This window comes from Rosa rugosa, chromosome 5 (genome assembly GCF_958449725.1).
Source record: "Rosa rugosa chromosome 5, drRosRugo1.1, whole genome shotgun sequence".
Classification (NCBI taxonomy): Eukaryota; Viridiplantae; Streptophyta; class Magnoliopsida; order Rosales; family Rosaceae; genus Rosa; species Rosa rugosa.
The window spans coordinates 20,358,275-20,381,710 of NC_084824.1; the positions used below are offsets into that span (position 1 = coordinate 20,358,275).

General features: G+C 38.8%; 2 protein-coding genes and 1 non-coding gene across 10 annotated transcripts; 1 reads left to right on the forward strand and 2 right to left on the reverse strand.

Moving 5' to 3' along the window:
- Positions 1 to 190: 190 nt before the first annotated feature.
- LOC133710344 (putative disease resistance protein RGA4) lies at positions 191 to 6,855 on the reverse strand. 6 transcript variants are annotated; one of them, XM_062136389.1, is made up of 8 exons: positions 5,556 to 6,855; positions 3,170 to 5,447; positions 2,966 to 3,070; positions 2,798 to 2,883; positions 2,418 to 2,528; positions 1,571 to 1,723; positions 1,345 to 1,403; positions 191 to 837 (listed from the first exon to the last, which is right to left on the reverse strand). In XM_062136389.1, exons 1-3 carry the CDS (start codon positions 6,717 to 6,719, stop codon positions 3,057 to 3,059), a joined length of 3,456 nt encoding a protein of 1,151 aa, XP_061992373.1. In that variant the 5' UTR covers positions 6,720 to 6,855; the 3' UTR covers positions 191 to 837; positions 1,345 to 1,403; positions 1,571 to 1,723; positions 2,418 to 2,528; positions 2,798 to 2,883; positions 2,966 to 3,056. The 6 variants fall into 6 exon arrangements, with proteins under 6 accessions (XP_061992373.1, XP_061992375.1, XP_061992371.1 ...); XM_062136391.1 differs by having other exon boundaries at positions 1,571 to 1,750; XM_062136387.1 differs by having other exon boundaries at positions 2,763 to 2,883.
- A 1,409-nt stretch (positions 6,856 to 8,264) lies between these two features.
- Positions 8,265 to 14,813, reverse strand: LOC133710211 (pentatricopeptide repeat-containing protein At5g19020, mitochondrial). 3 transcript variants are annotated; one of them, XM_062136224.1, is made up of 3 exons: positions 12,642 to 14,813; positions 11,019 to 11,185; positions 8,265 to 9,186 (listed from the first exon to the last, which is right to left on the reverse strand). In XM_062136224.1, exons 1-2 carry the CDS (start codon positions 14,726 to 14,728, stop codon positions 11,149 to 11,151), a joined length of 2,124 nt encoding a protein of 707 aa, XP_061992208.1. In that variant the 5' UTR covers positions 14,729 to 14,813; the 3' UTR covers positions 8,265 to 9,186; positions 11,019 to 11,148. The 3 variants fall into 3 exon arrangements, 2 of the variants coding, with proteins under 2 accessions (XP_061992208.1, XP_061992210.1); XM_062136226.1 differs by having other exon boundaries at positions 12,367 to 14,813; XR_009846561.1 differs by lacking the exons at positions 11,019 to 11,185; positions 12,642 to 14,813 and adding an exon at positions 9,506 to 9,607.
- Positions 14,814 to 14,882: 69 nt separating this feature from the next.
- Positions 14,883 to 14,956, forward strand: TRNAN-GUU (transfer RNA asparagine (anticodon GUU)). Its single transcript has one exon. It is a non-coding gene; the product is annotated as a tRNA-Asn (tRNA).
- The last annotated feature ends 8,480 nt before the right edge of the window (positions 14,957 to 23,436 follow it).

The window sequence follows — 23,436 nt, forward strand, 5'->3', positions numbered from 1 at the left end:
TCGTCTGTATTCAAGTGCGTGGGGCGCGTTCCAGAGGAGGAGGATGTAAAGGAGAGGTCTTTTGATTAGTTGTATACTTCTATCCCTTTATTACATACTTGGAATTTCGCCAATTCGTATTCCAAGCGCAAGATCGCCCCCATTTTATTGAGAGAAATCTAGATCATAAAGAACAACACAACAATCAACAAAGAGGTAAATGTGGCTCACCCCAATTTGGGCTACTTCCACAGCAATAATACACTAACACGTTCTTTGTCAAATAATCTCATATTTTCTCAAAACCCTTCTCAACAGAGAACCCAAATTACACCAAAAGCTCACAAACATTTGATCTCCCAGTTCTCCATGAACATTTACAACCAAGAGACGAACACTGGAGGAACATAAGAATATTTTAGACCACCACAACTGATGCCATTTTTACCAAGCCACAGATAATTGAAAATCTCCAAAAATATGCCTTGATACTCGAAAGTAAAAGAACTGCCGAGAAGCTCACAATAAGCTCCACAACATATACGAGTAACTCATAAACAAGCCCACGGTACCCAATTGTCTGGTTCATCCAGAACTCGTTTGTTGCTCCATTAGTTAAGCTTTCATAGAAACACCATGAGAGCACAAAAATGCGAAATCTGTAACAGGAGGTTCTTCATACAGCTCGCAGATAATAGAAGGCTTGTTTGCATGCTTGACTAAATGGCTTATCCAAGATGCAGATGGAGTTTGTTTTCAATATAGGGCAAAGTTACCAGCCTTTGCAAGAGCCAAACAAACAGCAGCAACCTGAGATCACGAATTTGGGTGCTCCAATTCCTTGATCCTTGGGACAATCTGAATAAGAGAGGAGAGGAGTCAGAGTGCACATTTTAAAAAAAAAAAAAAAAAAAAAACACCAATGTAATTTTCCAAACCTACTAGAACAAAATTATCAAAAAGTTTAGCCAAATGAACATGGAAGAAAGCATAATCAACACAAAAGAAACAGTTTGCAAAGGAAAAACTTATCCAGGATTTCACCTTAAATAAATGAATGGTATCATCATGTCAAGGTGAATCAGTATTGTACCACAAAGCGCTGCTTGAAAGCAGATGATTGCAGAGATTGGCAATACAGAGAATAGTTGAAATTAATAAAAGATAACTGGTGTTACATTCTATTTTGCCAAGTTTTAGTATACAAGGTGCTTGATACTTGAAAGTATGAAACACTTGACTATAAAGAAAGATAAGAAAAAGAAAAACCCATCAAAAGAAGGAAGATAAAGGAATAAAACAGAACATGAAAAAGCATAGCATTCAATGAAACGAATACATACATAAGATGGAGAACTGAAGTACCTGAATTTAGTTCTCACCAGATCCAGTTAAGTTGTTCCATTTGAACAAGATATTGCGGCCTGGTGAGAAATTACAAATTATGCCAAAACAACTATAAAGCCAGCCCCAGGAAAAACTGTAGTAAGTAAATAACCTATAGAGCAGAGTACAATGCATTTGAAAACTGGTGAATCAAATTAAAAGGAACACCAGGAGGGAAGAAGAGGTAGGGGTTTGAAAAGCTTACAATGATTTTAGGAACTGGTTTAACTTAGAACGTGAATGGAAATCATCGAGCACAACTGAAATTTCAGACACTCAAGGCACTTGTTTCCTTTAGAACTTGAACCCCATGAATCTGCGCTAGTTTATGGAGGTCTCTCATAGCTTCAACGCAGACCTGATTTCAAAGGATGATTCATCAGTGCTGAGGAAAAGAAAGAGAGAAGGATATATAAGTTCACTTCTTTTTAATAATGCTTCAAACAAGTTTTCCACAACAAAGCAATCACACACTTTCTACACTGAATAGTCATGAGGCAAAGAATCTGTGGGTACTTTACAGTTTTGGAGGTGAAATCTTCAAAGTTTACAGTGAATTTTAAACAAAGATCTGAGCATTTAGGATATGAATGTTAACTTTGGCATCTATCCAGATTATCGGAATACAAATAATCTTACAATTGGGACCCCTTAGCATAACTTCACATAGATGGTGAAAACCAAGAATTTCCAGATGAAGTAATTGGTGAGGTCCCTGCTAGATTCAGCATTAAGTAATTTTTCACATCCTTGTTGGAGAGATCACGATTGTCTGACAACCGCAAATCAATGAGGGTCTGAAGTTGTCTGGCAGATACTTTACTAACAATACTTGCCATTGAACATCACTCCCACAACCCAAAATAAGAACAATAATGTTCATCCTTATCAATGTCTTTTTGGTTATACTAGAGAATGAACTTCCCCATCAAATAAACTAGTACTTATAAAGGAAAAGAAATAACAGGACACATAACATGAGGATAACTGATAAGTTAAATAACTAGATACAAGTGATAGAGGGAGAAACAACAAACACCAAATTACACTACCTTTGGAATATAAGATGTCAGCCACTCACGTTGGCTGTCCTCAGTGCATATTTTGATTGCATAGCTTCCACTTTAGGTGGATACTCCTCATTCATAGAGCTGATGCTATGCCTGACAGAACGAAAGTATAAAAGGTTACAATGACAATAGAACTCATGAATATAAATTTAAGGAAAGTAATTAAGAAATCATCCTAGTAGACTTTTGCAAGTCTTCCTTGAAAAAAGGAACTCATGATGACATACTAAACTGATTTCCAATAGTATCTATATCATCCATGTGAGAGCAGTTATAATATGATTAGTTTGAAATGATTAAAGTATATTTCTCCGGTATCATGGTCACCTCATCTTCAATGGAACATATCAAATAACCCGTACATGGCATGGGAAAGGTGATTGAACTACTGCGACTGGATCTTCACCCACTCAGCATCATCTGATCTTCCCATTAAATATGATAGAGCCTGCTGAGATATAATTTATGCCAACGATTAGTTAATGCATTGGAAATCTGGCTAAATCTCTGGCAATTGGGAATTAATTAACCTTGTAAACTGAATGAAATCAATTGATAATGTATTTTCCTCTTGAAATGTGACCGGACATTCTAGTTCAGTAAGGCAGGCAATCCGTAGCTTTACCATCTTGAGACTGAGTTAAGAAAGATGAAAAATGAGACATAATAAGAAACAAATTTGTAGGAAAAAAGAAAATAAAAAGAAAACAGATTGATTTGGTCAAAAAAATTACTGGAAACTTTTGGAATGTGAGAAATCTTGGGCCATTCTGGGCCAGTCTCCTTGGTGCATCCTTTTTTGAGCAGGGGACATCCATCATCAATGTAGAGCGTCTTCAATTTGTTGAGGTTTTTCATAGAATTTTGTGTAGGTAGATACTTGAGATTCTCACAGTATGAGATTCTCAGAGACTCAAGAGATGTAAGATTTCCCAACCACTCAGGAAGAGCCTCTAGTCCCTCAAAATAACTTATCCAGAGTTCTTTTAAACATGTCAAGTGCTGAATTTGTTGGGGCAGAGACTTGAGCTTAGGCCACCCTGTCAGCTTTAAGTCTTCAAGTTGTGAATCATGTGGTGGAGGAAGCTGAAAATCAGGGAAGGCGTCCAGCTCCTTCCAGAACAGACCAATTTCCAGATGCTGAAGAGAGGTGCAGAATTGGAGCCCACTCGGTAGGCTTAATAATCTCTGACAAGAAACAATCGTCAAGCTCCGGAGAGATGTGATGCCCTGTGTGATTGGAATTGATGTTAGATTCTGACATCTCTCAATCTCCAATTCCTGAAGAGAGGTGCAGTAGTTGAGCCCACTTCCTAGGCTTGACAATCCCCCACACTCATTAATCGTCAATTTCCGGAGAGACGGCATGCCATGTGTGGTTGGAATTGACATTAGATTAGGGCAACCATATATATGCAACTCCTGAAGAAAGGTGCAGTAATCGAGCCCAACCTCTAGGCTTGATAATCTCCAACAATTAGAGATGTTCAATTGACGGAGAGATGCGATGCCGTGTGTGATCTGAATCGACTCTAGGCCGTTACAATGATTTATTCTCAATGTCTCAAGAGGAGTGAGTCTGTCTAGCCCATGCGGCAAATGCCTCAGCTTATTACACCCCGTAATTTTCATTGATCGAAGGCAGGGAAATACCACGACTTCTCCTTCAGCTGATATCCTCGGTGCTTCCATCCATTCAATGAGCTCTTCGCAGGCACGGATGTCTAATGTTTCCAGTGCCGGAAATAAAGTTGTACTAGTACCATAAAAGTCAGCTCCCACACTATTGTTGCAGTAGACTAATCGAATCTGCTTCAAATTTTGGAGACTCATTATCCATGACGGAAATCTGGCACCAGTGAAATTCTTAATTTTCAAGCTTTGCAAGTTACCATGAGGTTCCAAGCCATCTAGTACATCCTTCTCACTTACATTAGGTCGCTGGGATGTCCATTTAAATGTTACCTTGCTCAAGTGACTCTTCTCCACTAAGAAAGCCTTCTTTGCTTCTTCTCCATCCCTAACATGTTCTAGCCCATCAATAATTAAGTGGCCTCTCAATTGGTTCAACCCACCCAACTCCTTGATTGCAAGACCTCTCTCCTTACCCACATTAAAGGGAGGCAATCTTCTGAGATTAGTTAATCGCCCCAAACTCCCAGCCTCAAATTTCATTTCCTTACCAAAATAAAAATGCCTCAAGTTGATCAAATTTTGAATCTCCTTTGGACACTCTTTGAGACCCAGCGGCAATCTCAATGTTTGGAGGTTATAGAGCTTGCCAATAGACTTTGGGAGTGTTTCAATGTTTGTACTGGAAAAATCTAGATACCTCAAGTGCTTCAGCTTGCCGAGTAAATTTGGCAACTTCTCAATCTCATAACTAGAGAAACTTAAGACACGTAAACTTGTAAGCTTTTGGAAAATGGTATTAGAGACAGGGTCATTTGAAAAGAGTGATCGCAGTCTTGAAATACTTCTTTCTGACATTTCTTCTAGTGTTGGAGTAGGAATCCGTGCAACATGTCGAATAAGTATATCATGATCATTCTCCTCATGAGTGAAGTCTGGTGTCAAGCTCTCACACTTGGATACTTCGTTTGCAAGATCATGCACAAGATCATGCATCTTGCATTGGGTGATGATAACACCATCCTTATCCTTTGTAGCATCTTGAAATAAGGAGTTCTCCAGTAGAGTCTCATAATACTTATTGCCTATATCCTCCATTTCAATCTCTTGCTTGGTTTTGTGACCATGAGAAGGATGGAGAAAACCTTGAGCCATCCATAGTTGGATCAAGTTATCTCTTTCAATTGAGGAACCTCTCTGGAGCATGGAACAATATGCAAAACATTGTTTCAGTGGTGATTTCAAATTGTCAAAACTCAACTTCAAAACCGACATGATCCTGCTATCCTCATTGTCGGATGATAATTGCCATATTTGACTTTCCCGAATTGACAACCATTCGTTCCTACTTTTCTTAGAATGCAACAAGCTTCCCAAAACCTACAATTATTTGAGATTCAAATTTTAGCATAACTTCATCTATACATATCAAATAGTTCATCCACACGTTAAATATTCAATAAGCTAGGTGATCGAAGATAACCGTACCTTTGCCGCCAATGGAAGACCAGCACACTTTTTGGCAATGTCCCTTCCGATTTCCTCTAGTTCTGAAGCTATGGGAGCATTAGGATCTGCAAATGCTCTATCCTTCAATATGGACCAACATTCATCATCCGATAAAGTTTCTAAATTCCACCTAGGAAGTGTTTCCATGATTGATGCAACATTGGATCTACGGGTGGTGACAATCACAGAGCTTCCTTTGGCAGAATTTAGTTGCAACAAACAACTCTTCAAATCATTCCAATTATTAGCATCCTCATTCCAAACGTCATCAAGTACGAGAAAATACCTTTTCTCTTTCAACTTCTGCTGGAGGCTTCCAATCAATGCTTCTCGATTTGAAGGGTCTGTTCCTGTCACGCCACATAATTGCACCATTCGATGTAAAATTGAATTGACATGAAAAGTATTAGATACATACACCCAGAGCGTTGTATCAAAATGCTTTCCCATTTCACCTTCTTTCAGTTGGTTGGTAATTAAGCGAGCCAAAGTTGTTTTACCTAGGCCTCCCAATCCCACAATGGCCATCACTGAAAGAATATTTTCTTGATTGTTGGAGTTGGTCAAGGTTGCAATTATATCTGACACAACCTGATCCCTTCCAACAGTGATTGCATCTTTGAAGGTGAATTCATTTTTCTCAAAGAATGAGGTCGTTTCCCTGTCCTGCATACCTTGACTGGCTGCTGCCCCTCCATTTGATCTGACAATTAGTCCCACACCAGCCGCATCCTTTTTGAGATCCTCCAAGGATGTGTTGATTTTGTAAATCTTGCGGGCCATCTTGAGACGAAATACAAGAGGATTGTTGCAGAAGAAGCCGAGTATCTTCTTGTCGAGGCTTGTCTCCTTTATAACGATCCGATAAACTTCATATTGAAATTTATCCAGGATATCTTCTGCATCATAAGCTACGCTTATCAGCCTCTTCATCCACTCGGCCCTTGCCCGCAGATCCCCATCTTCAGGTTCGTGAGCAGCATCATGGATTATATTTCCAATCAGAATTGAGGATTCTTTGAGTTTATTTAGCTCTTTGCTGAAACAGCAGACGATTTCGAGTCTCAATTGGTCAGTAGCAAGTAAAGCCACCTTACTCACTACTCCTCCGGCAACGGGAGTAAGGACAGAGAGTACATGCATCTTTCCGTGGTCTTTAGAAGCAAGAGTCTCTCTCACTCTGAATCTCGATCTCAATTTGAGATTGAATCTCAATGGTAAACAATAGTCACAGAGGCCGATAGTCCTCGACTTTTTTGATGACAAGAGTCCTTGACTTGACTTGTTGTAATTGAATAATGCGTGACACATGCGATGGCACCAAACAGCATCTACCTCCATTAATCTTTGCCGTTTATTTGCAATAAAAAAATGGTGCTTGAAAATAAAATAAATTAAAGAATAATATATAAATCTCAAAATTGTGTACCACCTCGGTCAGATATTCCTGCCTCGACTAGATATTTCTATCTCGACCAAATATTCCCGCCTCGATTAGATATTCAAACATTAACAAGATGATGTCCTTCTAGATAAGAAATATCCTTATAGACAAGAAAATTATTCTCAAAATTTTTCACCTCGGCCCTGACATTATTATTTTTCCTTCTTTCTTGAGTGCACAAAGTCAAAGACACTACGTTTATCACTACTTAACAAGCTAGGAGACTAGTCAAGCACCTAGCATGAGTAGCATCAAGAAATTGGATGGTAGATGTTGATAGTAGCTTGAAGGTGATACAATGTTGAAAACCCCATTTCCTGAGCAGGTTCATATTTAAAATATAGATATATCAAAATTTCAGGTGTCTTTAATTATATACGAAAATCAGTTCTTTGATGTCCATTAAGAATTAAAAGTAGTCTAAAGAGCCGCCCCTAGTAGCTTGTGAAGGAAGGCAGGAACCTTCTAAATATCATTGGATTACTGAATTGATAGAGCAGTGCAGATTTTGAGTTACTGATTATACTCAATTAATGCATATTTTTATTGAAGCTATAGCTCTATCAATAACAAAAATGTAGATGAATAAATGTGGTACTTTAGCATGCAAAGAGCAGTTAGTGAAGCCACGCTCCAAACTACCTTCATCTTCCAAATGACAAATAGACAATAAAACAGTTGTTCAGTGATGGAACCATTCACTCACTTGACATGGTTCAGGTACCATTCCATAAAGTCTTGATGAGTCTCCTCAATCAGCGGATTTCACAGCTGCTTTGTTTTCATCATTGTAGCTCGTGGTCCATTCATTTTGACTCTGGGAAATAATTTCACATAGCTTTCAATTTGTGATTCCATAAGAGCAATATATATTTGAATGATTAAAATGATTGATCACCGCACTACTATGATTTAAGACTATTTTGGTGAAGGATGTTATGTCGAGTCACTGAGTTTAAAATTTTGTTGGTTGGTGTGGATAAATATTCTGAGAGTGTAAATAGCATCCTAGCAATTATTACTTGAACATATAAAAGAATTTTTGAAATCCTATCCGTGATACAATCCAGATAAAGTTGTGGCCTGCTTCCCAAGTTCAACTACAACCTTGGGACAGAAAAGTAGAACCAATGATTCAACTAATGTGAGCTGCTAAGACATTAATTCCACAGTAAACCAATAATTCAAGAGGACTAATAAACAAATATCTAGAGGAAAGTTCTAACAAAGTAACAAAGATAGTAGAAAAGAAAACATGGACTGGCCTCCCCAACGGAGGCTTTACTTTTAAAAGATTCAGCACTAGTTTCATATCTTGAAATCCCGTCTCATACAAATACAAGCACAAGAGTTGAGAAGCTAAAGGTCCTGACCATACAATACAAGCGATCAGATATCTTCGGAAGCATCAGACAATGCCATTGCAAAAGGTAAGGGAACTTGATAGTTGTTACAACTGATAGACAATCTGAAGCTAAAGGTTATAACAAATTTAACTAATATTTAAATTTTTTATCATTGAAGTACAGTATTTCATGAAATTTAGCAAGGAGTAAATGGGGATTTTAGCAAGGAGTATTTCATCACTCCAAATTCTCCCCAAAGTCCCCATACTCTGTGACCGATCCTTCTCTTCTCTGCTCGCTCCTGTGATCTAACATGCATTTACTCAACAGATCTTGAGGAAGACCATAAATCCTAAAGCAGCAGTGGTGTTGCCCTACTCAGTAAATGAGCAAAGAAATTATGCTCAACCACTCTTAGATCTACATCTAACGGTAGAATTTAAAGCAACTACTTTGTTGAAATACTTTCCACCCAATTTCAATACAAAAGAAATCAATACATTCCTTGAAATACTTTGCTGCATTCCCTCGGTTGGAAGCAGACCTTGGGTGCACCACAGTTCAACAGCATTTAATATCGTCCACAATTACCCCTTTCTTCTCCCAACACAAGTCATTAGTGGTTACCAAGCTACCAGCCTTCATACTATCAGGCTCTACTTCAAGGGGTAAAATTCCAACTTCAAGGGCTAACGAATACCTGCTTTAGCGATCAAACTCTGTTGTCAAAGGAGAAAAAGACCTTATAACTGGTGTTGCAAAAGCACCTATCTCAATTCTAATAACTGCTCCCAGGCTCTCTTGTTCTTCCCGGAATCAACTGCGCCAAAGAACTGGAACAAATTAGAATAGGCTGCGATAGGCGCATTGACTGAATTTTAAAGTCATTCACGTCATGCACTTTCACAATGTGCAGAAACATCACTTCATAATAAATAAAAAATTAAATAAATAAATAAAAAATAGCCGCATCATTGTTCAAGTAATTGCAATACTATCAGCTCCTTGTATTATGATACCAAAATTGTTGAATTGGCATGCAAGACCTTGCAAGTGAAGTCACATCAAACTACCAATGCAATTCACTATGGAATGAGGTAAGAGAGAATTTGAATACAGTTAATGCTTATGAGAATTACATGTGAAGAAAAATTCCAACTCCTCTTTTGGGGATGTGATGCAGTTCAAATAGGAGCACTCCAGTGCAGAAGAAAAAAAGCCATAGCCCCCCAGAATATGTATTCACATACAAAGCAATACAACAATATATCAAATCTACCTTTATTCATCGATCAATTCTATATGCTGTGGTTTCTTGTCTATTTTTTCTGTGGGCATTAATGATATATATGACTTGAATCTCACCAGTTAAACAAGGTCTCAGTGACCGATGCCAGTCCCACCCCCACCAACAATTGGAATTAGGGAAGCAACCACACAAGGGAGTAGGTATTTGTATGAGCATTAAGAAAAAGATGAAATAAGACAAATTATTGGAAATGAATTGAAATAATTGGTATCTCTACTAATATTAAGTAACAAAAGATGAAATGAGGCAAATAAATGAAGATGAATTGAACTAGAATCCATGAAATGCTACTATAATACTGTAATCATTCAAATTTTGGAGCATGTAAGTTACATGGCATGTAAGTTACAGCCAAGCACTGTGTTCCTGGCAAGGACCTTTTTCTTTCGCCGGTAAACTTTTGTCATTGTTCCAAAGATCACAAGTGTGTCAAAAGCCACTACAAATGAATGAGACGGCTACTGGCATAAATACAATTTCAGTAACGCAACTCGCAGGAAATTATAATACCCAGAATTTCTCCAAGCTACCTTTCATGCACTGATCAGTGCAAACATTGAATTAAAGACCAGTTTACTTGTTAATGTTCAAGTGGTGGTTCATCGCAACTCACAAGAAATTACAATACCCAGAGTTTCTCCAAGCTACCTTTCACGCACTGATCAGTGCAAACATTGAATTAAAGACCAATTTACTTGTTAATGTTTCCGACATTGAATTTTTTCTGCATTCACTTGCCGAACATTCACAGGAACATTAAATAGTATTCAGTGCATGTGTTTCCACTTGTAAAACTGATTTTTCATCCTAAACCTGTAAGTCGGAAACAAGCCTAGAGAACTGAAAAGAAGATATTGCCACTTATTATGAAATTTGTTCTTGGGTTTCATCACATAACCATGATTTGGAATTTACTCATGTGAGTGAACAAAATATGGTGCCACTTATTTTGATTCTACCTTTTTATGTTGTACAGTTTACCTAGCGACCAGCCTGTACATTCTTTCAGAAGGGTTATCTCAATGTAAATTCAATTCCATCAATATAAAATCAGCTACAGAACATTGAATAGCAGTAACAAAACCCTAGAAAGAATTAGCACTAAAACAAAATACTTAGACTACTGTATCACAGCAAGCAATAAGGGGACATATAAACAATCACATACTATTTAATCATGTTTATATCATCTGAAATTAGTTATCGAAACCCAAGAACTTTAAAAATCATGCAAAATATGTTTACTTGCTAATCTAAAAGAAATATGTGGACAAGCATATACCATACAGTAGACTAAGTTTATGGAATAGGAAAACCATGAGCAGTGTGATTATCAAACTTACCCTACAAACTCATGGATTAGTTCTTGAAATAGCTATCGGCCAGAAAAACTTTGCAGTACTCCTCCTCACCCACTTAGGGATATTCATATGCCTGTCAATGTTTAGAGGCTTACTGACAACATCAATTTATTTAACTCTTTCCATCTCTCTTGTCCCTGGTCAGCTTCCTGTAAAATAAAGCAAAAAAATAAAGGAAAATGAGATACAAAAAGTTTGGAGATTACTGTGTCCATAATTCACTATTGAAGAAAAAATTAGTCATGCATTACATGAAGAATTCAGTTAAAATCACGAGTTCACCACCATATGTGCTTGCTTCTACACTAGAACCCTAAAGTGATTAGTACATAACTTTTGCGGAGAACCTGGATACCACATTGAGTATGCATATCTGCATCTGTTGGACCCATTCCCACTTCTAAGCTCAACGGATGACAAATGAGAAAAGACATATTTGTATACTTGAATATTTTCCCCTTTTTATTTTGGAGAATGGAACTTCTATGTAGTATGCAATGTCATCATGGGCTCTGTAGTTATTCCAAGATTTTCATTCCCAATCTGATAATTGTTATTTTCACTTGCAAATGAGTGAAAAGAAACTTTTGCGCCACCCATTTATATATTTCAGTTATGTCATAAAATAAAAAATAAAAAAATAAAAAAATAAAAAAATAAAAAAATAAAAAAATAAAAAAATAAAAAAATAAAAAAATAAAAAAATAAAAAAATAAAAAAATAAAAAAATAAAAAAATAAAAAAATAAAAAAATAAAAAAATAAAAAAATAAAAAAATAAAAAAATAAAAAAATAAAAAAATAAAAAAATAATATTACCTTGTGAATGTTTCACAATAGGATTATCGAATGCCACTCTACCAGAAATGAAAAAACTACCTGACAGTCGTTGAATCACAGTAACAAACCCAAGAAACATTTCAACTGAAACAAAAAAACGACACCACAGCACAAAAGCAAGCCTTAAGGGTACAAACCATGATAAAACAATTTGATTATGGTTAAATCACCAAGAACCTGAAAATAAACTACGGAGTATCTGATTTTGTTCTTGAATCCCAATTAAAACAAGCATAACAAAACAGATAGACTTACAGATCCATTTAATCAAACAATCAGTGCAAAGGTTCTCATGCAATCTAACCAAATACCATAAAAGACCAAAGTTAAGTTGCTTAGCCATAAACAGAAGAACTAAGCATGATCCCATACTTCATATAAAAAGTTCAAATGCGATATTATGTATACAACAGTATAATGGAACAAAGAAGAAAAAAGAAAAAAGTGACTCTACAAATATTGAAAGTTGATGCTTTAAGCTTGGAAGCTACCTTCAACGGAGCTTGAAAGAGGAAAACAGAGAAATTCAAGCCCTTTGCAACTGGTGATCTCTGGACCAAAGTTAAGCAACCTTCCCTGATGTGCAGAAGAGTTGCTAAATCGATCACCTACCTTGGAATATATCTTGTCTTAGGCTTCGGAGGTAATCTGACAGGATGAAAAATTTGGTTCCTTCCATCCACCGAAGTTGGTTTTTCTTGCCAGCTTAAGTATATCTCCTAGGAGGATTCTTAGAAACCAAACTCGATATTTAAGTTACCCTTACCAAACAACATCACTGTGCCCTGGTGATCTCGTTAGTCTTAGGCTCTGCATTACTCGCCTTTCCAAAGAGGCTTCCTCCCACTTCCCTGCATCTGCAAGTAGGTTGGACATGAGAACTGTACTTGCCCCATGAGATGGATCCAACAGTTTCAGATTCTTTTCAGCCATTTCTCCTATTTCTAGATTCCCATGTGTTGTACATGCGGCCAATAATGTGCCCCATATCACAACATCAGCCTTCATGGGCATGCTTCTTATCATTTTCTCAGCATCTTCTACTCGGCCAGCTCTACCCAGGAGATCCACCATACAACCATAATGCTTAATGTTTGGTTGAATGTGGTATACATTCTTCATGCTCTTAAAATACCTCTCCCCGGCCTCCACCAAACCAGAATGGCAACAAGCACTTAGGACTCCAATGAATGTTATTGAATTGAGTTTGATATCACGCCTTTGCAAGTCTGAAAATATTTCAAGAGACATTGCTGCATGTCCGTGCAGCGCCAACCCACATATAATGGCATTCCATGGTGAGACAGAAGAGGTTTTGTCTTGGATTTGATAGAACACCTTTAAGGCAGTATTGATACTCCCACATTTGGCATACATATCAATGATAGCTGCACTCAAATTGTCATTCAGAGGAATAGAATTTTCACATATGTATTCATGAGCCCATATTCCTTCTTTCAATGTGCCTAAATCAGCGATTGCAGACAAAACGCTTACCATTGTTATTTCATTTGGTTGTATCCCACTAGATACCATTCTTTGGAAAAGTTCCAGAGCCAATTTAGATTGCTCAGTCTGTGTGTAACCAGAAATCATGGAACTCCATGAAAAAACATCCCTTTCAGGCATCTCATCAAACAATAGACTTGCTTGGTCAATCATTTGATTTCTTATGTACCCTGCAATGAGAGCATTCCAAGATGCTACATGCTCCTTGATGCCCTTTTCAAACTGAAGATGAGCAGCAATCATTTCCCCACAACCTGCATAAAAATTTATGATCGTTGCCTGTATGAAATCATAACAGTCAAAACCCTCCTTGACAATTCTCCCATGAAACTGCCGACCTTCATGAATCGCCTCCAACCTCCCACACACTGAAATTAAGTCAACAAGCATAACATCATTCGGTCCCAACCCGGCACGCAGCATTTCACGATACATCATCAAAGCTTCACTCAAGCACTCCACTTGCACATACCCATCAATCATCGTACCCCACGAAACCACATCTTTCATATCAATCCTCTCAAACAACTCTCTTGCCAAATGCACAAGTCCAGCCTTAGAGTACCCATTCAACATGACATTCCAGGAAACTATATTCCTTTCGGGCATCTCATCAAACAAACTTCTCGCTTCCCACACACTCTTACAAGCACAATACACCTTCACCAAATTCGTCGAAACAAGCACCATTCCATCAAGCTGCAACTTAACCACCAAACCATGAAGCATTCGACAATTCCAAATCCCACCCAAATGCGAAAACGTCGAGATCACAGTCCCCATTGTCAGCTCATTCGGCATCACACCGGCATTCCTCATATCCCTAAAAACCTCAACAGCCTCCCTCCAAAACCCATTTCTAGAAAGACCCATTATCATAGTAGTATACGAGACACAACCTCTCATAGCCATTTTATCAAACACCTGGCGCGCATTGTCCAAGTCACCAGATTTCACATACCCAGCAACCATGATATTACAGGAAACCGGGTCCGGCTCAGAACAAGAGCGGAACAACGATTCGGCGCCGGAAATGGAGCCGCATTTGGCGTACATGCTGATCAAACTGTTGTTGATGAAAGTGTTGGAGTCGAGACCGGACTTGAGAACAAGGGAATGGAGTTGCTGGCCTTGGAAGAGGGCCGAAAGGGTTGCGCAAGATTTTAGAACAGAGACCAATTGGCGCTCGTAGTCCATGTGGGTTTGGTTCGTTCTGGATTTGAAGAAGAGACGCAGATGGTCCTCTGGGTTTTGGGTGGCGGCTGTGGAGACCCATTTGAGAGATGAAGTAGCAGAAAGGTGTGGAAGGCTGGTGAGGGATTTGGGTCTCAGAGATATGAGCATCAGAGGAAACCAGAGGTCACGATTGAAATGGTTCGAGTTCGAGTTGAGAAAGAAAGCTTGCTGTTGATCGTTTTGGTTTCAACAAGTGGACAGGCTTCACATCTGCATCACATACACGTAAAATTATATATCGACTCCAATTTGTGCTAAAAATGCTGGAATAGCTCAGTTGGTTAGAGCGTGTGGCTGTTAACCACAAGGTCGGAGGTTCAAGCCCTCCTTCTAGCGCTTTTTGTTTTTGTCTTTTTGATCTCTGCATCAAACTTGTTTTTGTCTTTTTGATCTCTGCATCAAACTAATTTACATGATAGTACAAAAACCTTCTGAGAAAGTTCTTGCCTTATCCTTTTTTTCCTTAATACACATCCCCAATAACTAACACAAATAATTAATATGGTCAATTATATAGTTAATCAAATTAAATAGTAGCCTTAAATGTAGTTAAATAATAGTGTATTTCATGGTTTTTTAGTTTAAGGATATTTTAGGTAATTTGGGTTGTATATTTAGTAAAATATAGAATGAAAAATTAAATGATATGCGTTTGAGTAAGGAGTGTGTATCAAGTAATTAGGGGTGTGTATTTAAAACTTCTCGATTAGGATATAAGAAAGCACGCTAACGAATTAGTAGACAATTCGAGATTAGCCTAAGCTAGCTAGTCTACTAATGCATAGAGTTAGTTTATCTCTGCATCAAACTAATTTACATGACGTATAGTACAAAAACCTTCTTATCTAACTTTCTGTTATTTTCTTTTTTAGTAAATTAAATTAACTGGACAACTGTTGGTGACGAAAAATTCCGAAGAGGATTTTGACTCACCAATGAATGCGGACTGGAGCGAGAGCTCACTGGAAACAATCGAGAAGCTTCTTTCGAGCGTTGACTCTGAAGTTTGACTGTCGACTCAAAGAAGATGGGGTACCTGCAGAAAATCCTCTTATGCCTAAGTCAGTACATTTCTTAGACGAGTGAAGTAGAAAGATTCGGAATGGGGTAGAAAGATTCGGAATGGGGTGGATTACCTTGACGTCGGGCCGCCTTTATATAGGTGATGTCTTACTTGGGGGAAAAGTCGCCGTTATTCCAGCTTTTATGAACTCTTTTATTTACTCGCTTATGATGATAATCATTGCTGCATTAACGACGGTTAATCATGACACATTTACGACGGTCACTCATCGCGCATTCATAGTCGTAATCATTGCACGTAGTTATTATCGTAGTTAAATCAGTAATAATCGCCGCTTTTATGACCAACATTTATCGTCATACTAACTATGGAATTAATTGCCTTAATTGTAGGTTTAATGGTAGTTGACCACTCCCACAATGCCACCAAATTATCTCCTTGGGAATCCATTATAAGAGAAAATTCCTTTCTTTGAACTTCATTTAGGTCTTCCTCACGTTGAAAGCGTAGATGTGCTCCTATAACAAGATCCTCGTTGCTTGTTCAGAGTCTGCATCTCATCTCGTCGACGATGCCGACTCTGACGTGCCCAAACCAAGACTCATATCTGCCTCTGTCTTGCAGCCAGTCCCATGCCAGGTCTTCACATCCCGGACTCGTCTGCTCGTGGCGTCTCCTTGAGAAAAACTCGCCTCCTTGAGAGTTCTTCTCTATAAGAATTCTTTTATGTGACGTATAACTTACTTCCCCGCAGTCGCTCCGAAAGAAAAACAAAACAAAACAAAACAAAAGCATAATGCAATAGGAAATTCGAAATTGAGAGCCAATATCATGGGTGACAAGCCGTTAAACAAAAACAATGTATTGGAGAAGTTGAAACCAAACTGTATAGGATGATTCTCTCTCCACGGATTGTTGTTTATCATCTTCTGAGGACGAGATTGCCCCCATCCCACGAGGGGCTCGAATTCATTACCAATTTCGTAACCTCCATGTCCTGTAAGGATAATAAGATCCATAATTTCCTCCCACCCTCACCTGCAGCGAGGTTGAGGTCTATCATCCCACCCTTGCCTGGAGCAAGGGTGAGGTATACCAACCCACCCCTGCCGCCAGTGAGAGTGAGGTATATCAGCCTACCCTCACCGCCGACGAGGGTGTGGTCCTTCATCCTACCCCACTGCCGGCGAGGGTGAGGTATACCAGCCCACCCCTGCCACTGGCGAGGGTGTAGTCCTTCATTCCACCCCGCAGTAGGTGAGGGTGAGGTATACCAGCACAACCTTGCTGCCAGCGAGGGTGTGGTATACCAGCCCACCCCCGTCGTCGGTGAGAGTGTGGTCTATCATCCCATCCCGCTGCCCGTGAGGGTGTGGTCCTTCATCCCACCTAGCCGCCGGTGAAGGTGAGGTCCAGAAGGTCGCACAAGTTTAACGAACCATATTTTAGTCATTTTGGCCACCAGATTTCGAGATCAATTGTGAACGAAAATCACAGGAGTAACTGCTAAATATTGATCTATGTTACCTAGGTTGGTGCCCATTTGCTTATTTGAATGGAGATTTACTGACGTCCCTTTAGATTTCAGATGTGAGCCCTCGAGGATTGGCTCGGTTACATTCATTGATCATTTTCTTCAGCACGTGCTTTCTTGGATTGGCCTGTACTGGTTTCTCTAGTTATTCATCCCATTGGTGTGTTACTTGCCCTCTCGGTAAGAAGTTTGCTGAAGCCTTCGTTGGTGGTGCCGCAGGTGCCCACATTTGTTACTCTATTGGTTTGAAAAGCGTCATTGTTGGCCTCATCATGGCCTTAATGGGGCAGGTCTGTTCGGGTGTTGGATTTCGTCACTGCCAGTCCTTAGTGACAGAAATGGGGCTCCTTGAGGTACAGCTCCCGCCGTCACTTTTAGGAAAAAGGGTTCCCACAGACGGCGCCACTTGTTGGTGACAAAAAATTTCATAGAGGAATTTGACTCACCAATAAATGCGATCTAAAGCCGGTGCTGACCAGGAACGATCGAAAAGCTTTCTTAGAGCGCTGACTTGAAAGTTTGACCGTTGACTTGAATAAGATGGGGGTACCTGCAGAAAACCCTCCGATGCCTAAATCAATACATTTCTTAGTCGGTAAGTCGTCATGATTACCGGACTTATGGTCGTCATGATTGCCACACTTATGATTGTCATGATTACCGCATTTACTGCTGTAATTATCACCGTAATTATGAATGCAATCATTACCTCATTTACGGCGCTCACCATTACCGTACTAATAGCCGCAATCAATATTACATTAATGGGTGTCATCAATTCTACACTATGACTGCAATTATTTCCGTATTTATTTTCGCATTCATATATAGCTAATTATTTGTCATAATTGCATGTCAAAAATGGTTGACTACTCCCACAATGCCCCCATTTTCCTTTGCCTTGCGTACTCAAATATGGGCATGGGAAGGGAAAGCTATTAGTTTTAACAACCTGTCACACTCGAGTTACTCATCAAGAATTTGTTAGGAGAAATAGGCAATTAAATGTGTAATATTCACATGTCCCTACTAGGAATAAATACATTCAACCATATATAAAACTGTAAGACCTCGGAAATTTGTTATTAATTCCTAAATATTTCCGGGGATTAATAAAGTGTTCGTTTGTACGATTTCGTGGTTCGAGGGTGGAGTGGATTTATTTTCGGACGAATAATTATTCGAAGTGCACGTTTTGGGGGGTTCACAAAGGTTGACTTTTTATACGTTTAGATTCTGTGAGAACTTCCTTCACGAAAGTCGTAGAGCTCGTCGATACGAGTTCGTGGACATGTGGAACGCGGAAATCGGAGTTCGTATGAAGAAGTTATGGCCTTTGGAAAAAGTTTCCATTTTGGTTAAATAGCAAAAATCCCAAAAATTTTCAGAAAACCCGAAAATTTCCAAAAAGGGAAAGTTTCTCCCCCGACCTCAGTTCCGCCCAGCCAACATTGGCGGCTTCGTTCTCCGCTGTCCGGCCACCATAGGCCGTGATTTTTGTCCCTATTTCTTCGTCTCCATGAAGTTTCACGGTGTGGGTAGACCTGTGCACGACGCTACAAGGCCGAGATGTTGCACGGTGGAGCTGCAAATCGCCTCAAATCGCCGGCCTTGGTTCTCCCAGCTCCGGCCACTATAGCTCGAGTTCTTTGGGGGCTTTTGAAGTCCAGAGGACGTAGATGCTTCCCTCCAAGCGGCTTGCAACGATTCAACCTGTGAAGCTCGAATTTGGAAGATTGGGAATCTAGGGTTCTTCGAATTTCTGAACTTGCGAGGTAAATTCCGGCCAAATGGCTTTGTTTCTGACTTTGTGTTAGTTATGAAAGTTTCAATTGGAGTTGAGATGAAGAACTTTGATGTTGGGAGTTTTGTCAAATTTTGACTTTGGGTGGGCGGCGGTGCCGCCACTGTGGTGGTGTTTTCCTGCCACTTCAGGCCACCCCAGGGACAGTTTCTGTTCCTGATTTCGATCTACTCGTCGCTACGAGCGTTTTGATATATAGTTTGTAATTTTTGGAAGTCGTATGAGCATGTTTTGAATTTTCCAAGTTTTAGGGTTTTCGGTTCGATCAGTTTTCTATCCGTGAGGATTCGGCTGTCCGATCGACTTGTAGTTTTGATATAGTGATCGTAGAAGTGTTCCGGAGGCCTCGGGTGGTCTCGGATGAGGATCCGACTGTTGGATCGTCGTATAATTGTGTTTTTGGTGAATTATGTGCTAAGTTGAGATTGTATGTGATTAGGTGTTTGATGGAATTGTTTTGAGAGAACAATTGTTGATTGTGTGATCTCGGCTGTAAGAGAAGACGCAGCGGGATTTAGAGGTGAGTAAATCTCACGTGGTTTATTTCTCGGAATTACTTGTTTAATTGTTAAATCATTTTCGAAACAAATTATTTGTTTTAAAATATATGAACTTGATCGACAACGGTTCATGGGTAAGTTAAAACAATGTTTTGATATAAAATGATTTTCGAGAGTAATAATTTATAAAACTATAGTTGGTATTAGTGGTCATTCCTGCGTGAATGATTACGTATATATATATTTACGTGGAATATATATATATATATATATATATATATATATATATATATATATATATATATGGATGGATGGTGCATGTGACATTGTGATGTGCGTATGAACTGTGAATTATTCAGAATAATTTTGTGCGTTTACTCTTTGTGGAAAATTCGTTATATCAGGGGCTTGTTGATTTGTCGTGTTGAAAGAGTAATTGAGTTGGGGTAACATTTTGAGCCATGTGGGTTCTTTGTAAATGTTTGCTGATCTTCGGATCTGGAGTCACTGTGGGTGACCGTTTGCTGATCTTCGGATCTGGAGTCACTGTGGGTGACCGTTTGCTGATCTTCGGATCTGGAGTCACTGTGGGTGACCGTTTTCTGATCTTCGGATCTGGTGTTTATTTGGAGTTGATGGGTGATCATCTACTTTAGTCAAAGTCGATGGGTGAACATCGACTATCGACTTTAGTTTGGTGTTGATGGGTGATCATCGACTCTAGTGTGAGTTGTTGACCTGTGTGGTGATCTGTGTGATGACCTGTGTGGTGACCTGTGTAGTGTTCTATGTGATGACCTGTGTGGTGGTTGGCGTTATTAATTGATGTTTTTAGTAAATGTTTCTATTTATTTCTATTATTGTATTGTTTGTTTTTTTGGTAATCTCCTGAACTAAATTCTATGCAGGGCAAGGACCAAAATATCGAGTTTCGAGGAAATTTCGATGGTCCCGGAAACGGAAATTTCGACGAAAATATCGAGGATATATCGATTTCGATATAAAATCAAGAAAAATGATGGAAATTTGAAGAAAAATATGGAAATTTTAAGTGAAACTTTTGGATATGTTTGTTTTATCAGTTGTCTACTATATATGAAAATAAAACCTTGAATAAACATTGTTATATAGTAATTTGTTATAATTTAACATAAAATGGTAAATGCTGAATCGCCGACAACTCTGAATTTTTTTGAAATAAACGTCTAATTTTTTTTTGATGGCTGGAAACCCAATGGGAGGCTAGGCCATCACGCCTTATATACATTCTTTATACATATCATACATTACATCTTGAATTACATGAGTAACTTAGAACCACGTAGAAGACCTATGAGGTACAAAATCTTCACTATCTTCATCATCTCTATATGTAGAGTCTTGAGTGTATTGTGAAGAATAGTCATTAAATGATACCTCCCCTCTGTAGTTTTGCATGTATTGACTTACATGCCAACCATATGGGTCCGGGGGGATTGGCTGTGGGTTTTGGTGCTGGTAGTTACAGTAGGGATCATGCATTGCTCGACTTTGGCCATAACCATAATCATTTGAAGATTGTCCTTCAGATTGTGTCCATGAGTTGTCACTTGATTGAACTTTGAAGGAAGAGTGGTGGACAGAGTGGTGGACATGCATGGCAGAATGGTAGGTCAAAGTTGACCTTGCAAGAATGAGGGTTGGCGTGAGAAAGTTTCTCTGAGAAACTGGGTATGTTTCGGAAATATCCATAATTTCGGCGATATATCGAATATATTGGGAAATTTCCAAAATTTCGGTCGAAATATGCTTGGTATGTTACGGATATATCGACCCCTTAAAAAACCGAAATTTTCGACGAAATTTCGCCGAAAGTTTCGATTTTTCAGTCCTTGATGCAGGGATTACCGTTCTGAATTGATTGTTTTAATATAATTCCCTGAACTAAATTATATGCAGGGATTACTATGATTTTTATTATTTGTTTTAATGTAATCTCCTGAACTAAGTTATATGCAGGGATTACTAATTTCTGAATTAATTGGTCTTATCGTAATCTCCTGTACTAAACTATATGCAGGGATTACTATGATTTTGAATTGTGTGTTTTTAGTGATCTCCTGAACTAATTTTCTAAGCAGGGATTACTGGTTTTATTTACTTTAATGATGTGAGTGCAGTTGTGGTTGAGACTCGTGGTGAGTCAAGAAATGTTTTATCACGTCATTGTGGTGATAAGTGCTTTATGTTGAGAGGAAAGAAGTGTGATTTCGTGGTTGTGTTGTCAAGACTGAAAATGATTTGAAACGTCACTGAGGTGACAACTACTTTTGTTGAGTTAAATGAAGGTTGATTTTGTAGTTCATTGTGTTTTAAAATGTGTAAAACATAATTGAGTTTAATTGATTCGTTGAAGTATTGTGAAATTGGATGCTTGAGTCGAGAGTGAGAGCATGTTGATTTTGATATGAGTTAACTTACGTGAGCATGATATTGAAGGATGGTTTTGTATGTTTGGTTGTGTTTTGTGAAATTAAATGTTGTTGCTTTAATTCTTCTCACGAGTTGAGAAATTATAAGCATGCGTGACGTGAGTCACTTTATTTGAGTTTACTCATACGGGCTGAAAAGCTTACTGGGTTTGTTGCTTACATTCCTGGTGCACTATTCTATGGTGTAGGGGTTATTGTGCAGGTTAGAATATCGGGTGATCGTTATCGAAGCTGAGGTGGACTTTCCGTCACGTGGGTGTAGAAGGGCGCTTATACTTGTAGTCTTCCACTGTGTAGTGAGTTGGTGAGAGTGGTTACACGTTGAATTGATATTCAGTTTAATTTGTAAACTATTGTAATGTAATATATTGACATTGTGAGTTCAGTTTGTTTGTTGCTTAGTTTTAATGAAAAATTTTCTATGTGTTTTTCTTGTGCTTGTTTGTTCTCGCGTTTCGGATTTGAATTTTCTTTATTCAAAATTCGGGGCGTGACAAAAACAAAGACATTCAGCGATATTAACAGCAAGTAATGAACCATATGAGATGAACCAAGCCCTATGACTGCACTACTTGAGGAACCAACTCATACGAATCAAACGCAACTGTCGTACTCGAGAAACTAGTCTCGAAGCTTAAAGGGAAATGTCCTACTCGAGGAACCAGCTCCTATGAATCAAACGCAACTGTCCTACTCGAGGAACCAACCCCTACGAATTAAACGCAACTATCCTACTCGAGGAACTAGCTCCTACGAATCAAACGCAACTGTCCTACTCAAGGAAGAACCAGTCTCGAAGCTTCAAGGAAATTGTCCTACTTGGGGAACCAACTCATACGAATCAAACGCAGCTATCCTACTCAAGAAACCAGTTTCGACAACATTATTCATGCGAGGAATGCAACAAAAATAATTTCGACGGTCTCTTGAATGGGAAAATCAACATGCATCAAAAATCACTAAACAATCACAAAATACTTTTATTCTCACCTGATTTTTGTCGAGTCATATTGATCTTTTTGTCAAGACAAAGTCATGATATCATCATACCTTCTCTATTGCTCCAGATGAATTTTAGGTCCCCCACTAGATTCAAACCACCTCCGTTCGGGGTTTATATTCCATCACTCCCAGTCCTTAGTGACAAAAATGAGATGTCTTGAGGTGCAGCTTCCGCCATCACTTTTTTAGAAAAAGTGTTTCCCTCAGACAGTGCCACTTGTTGGTGAAGAAAAATTCTGAAGAGGATTTTGACTCACCAATGAATGCAAACTAGAGCGAGAGTTGACCGAGAACAATCGAGAAGCTTCATTAGAGCGTTGACTCAGAAGTTTGACCGTTATCTCGAAGAGGATGGGGGTACCTACATAAAATCCTCTGATGTCTAAGTCAGCACATTTCTTAGTCAAGTGGAGTAGAAAGAGTCAGAATGGGGTGGATCACCTTGACGTCGGGCCACCTTTATAAAGGCGATGACTTACTT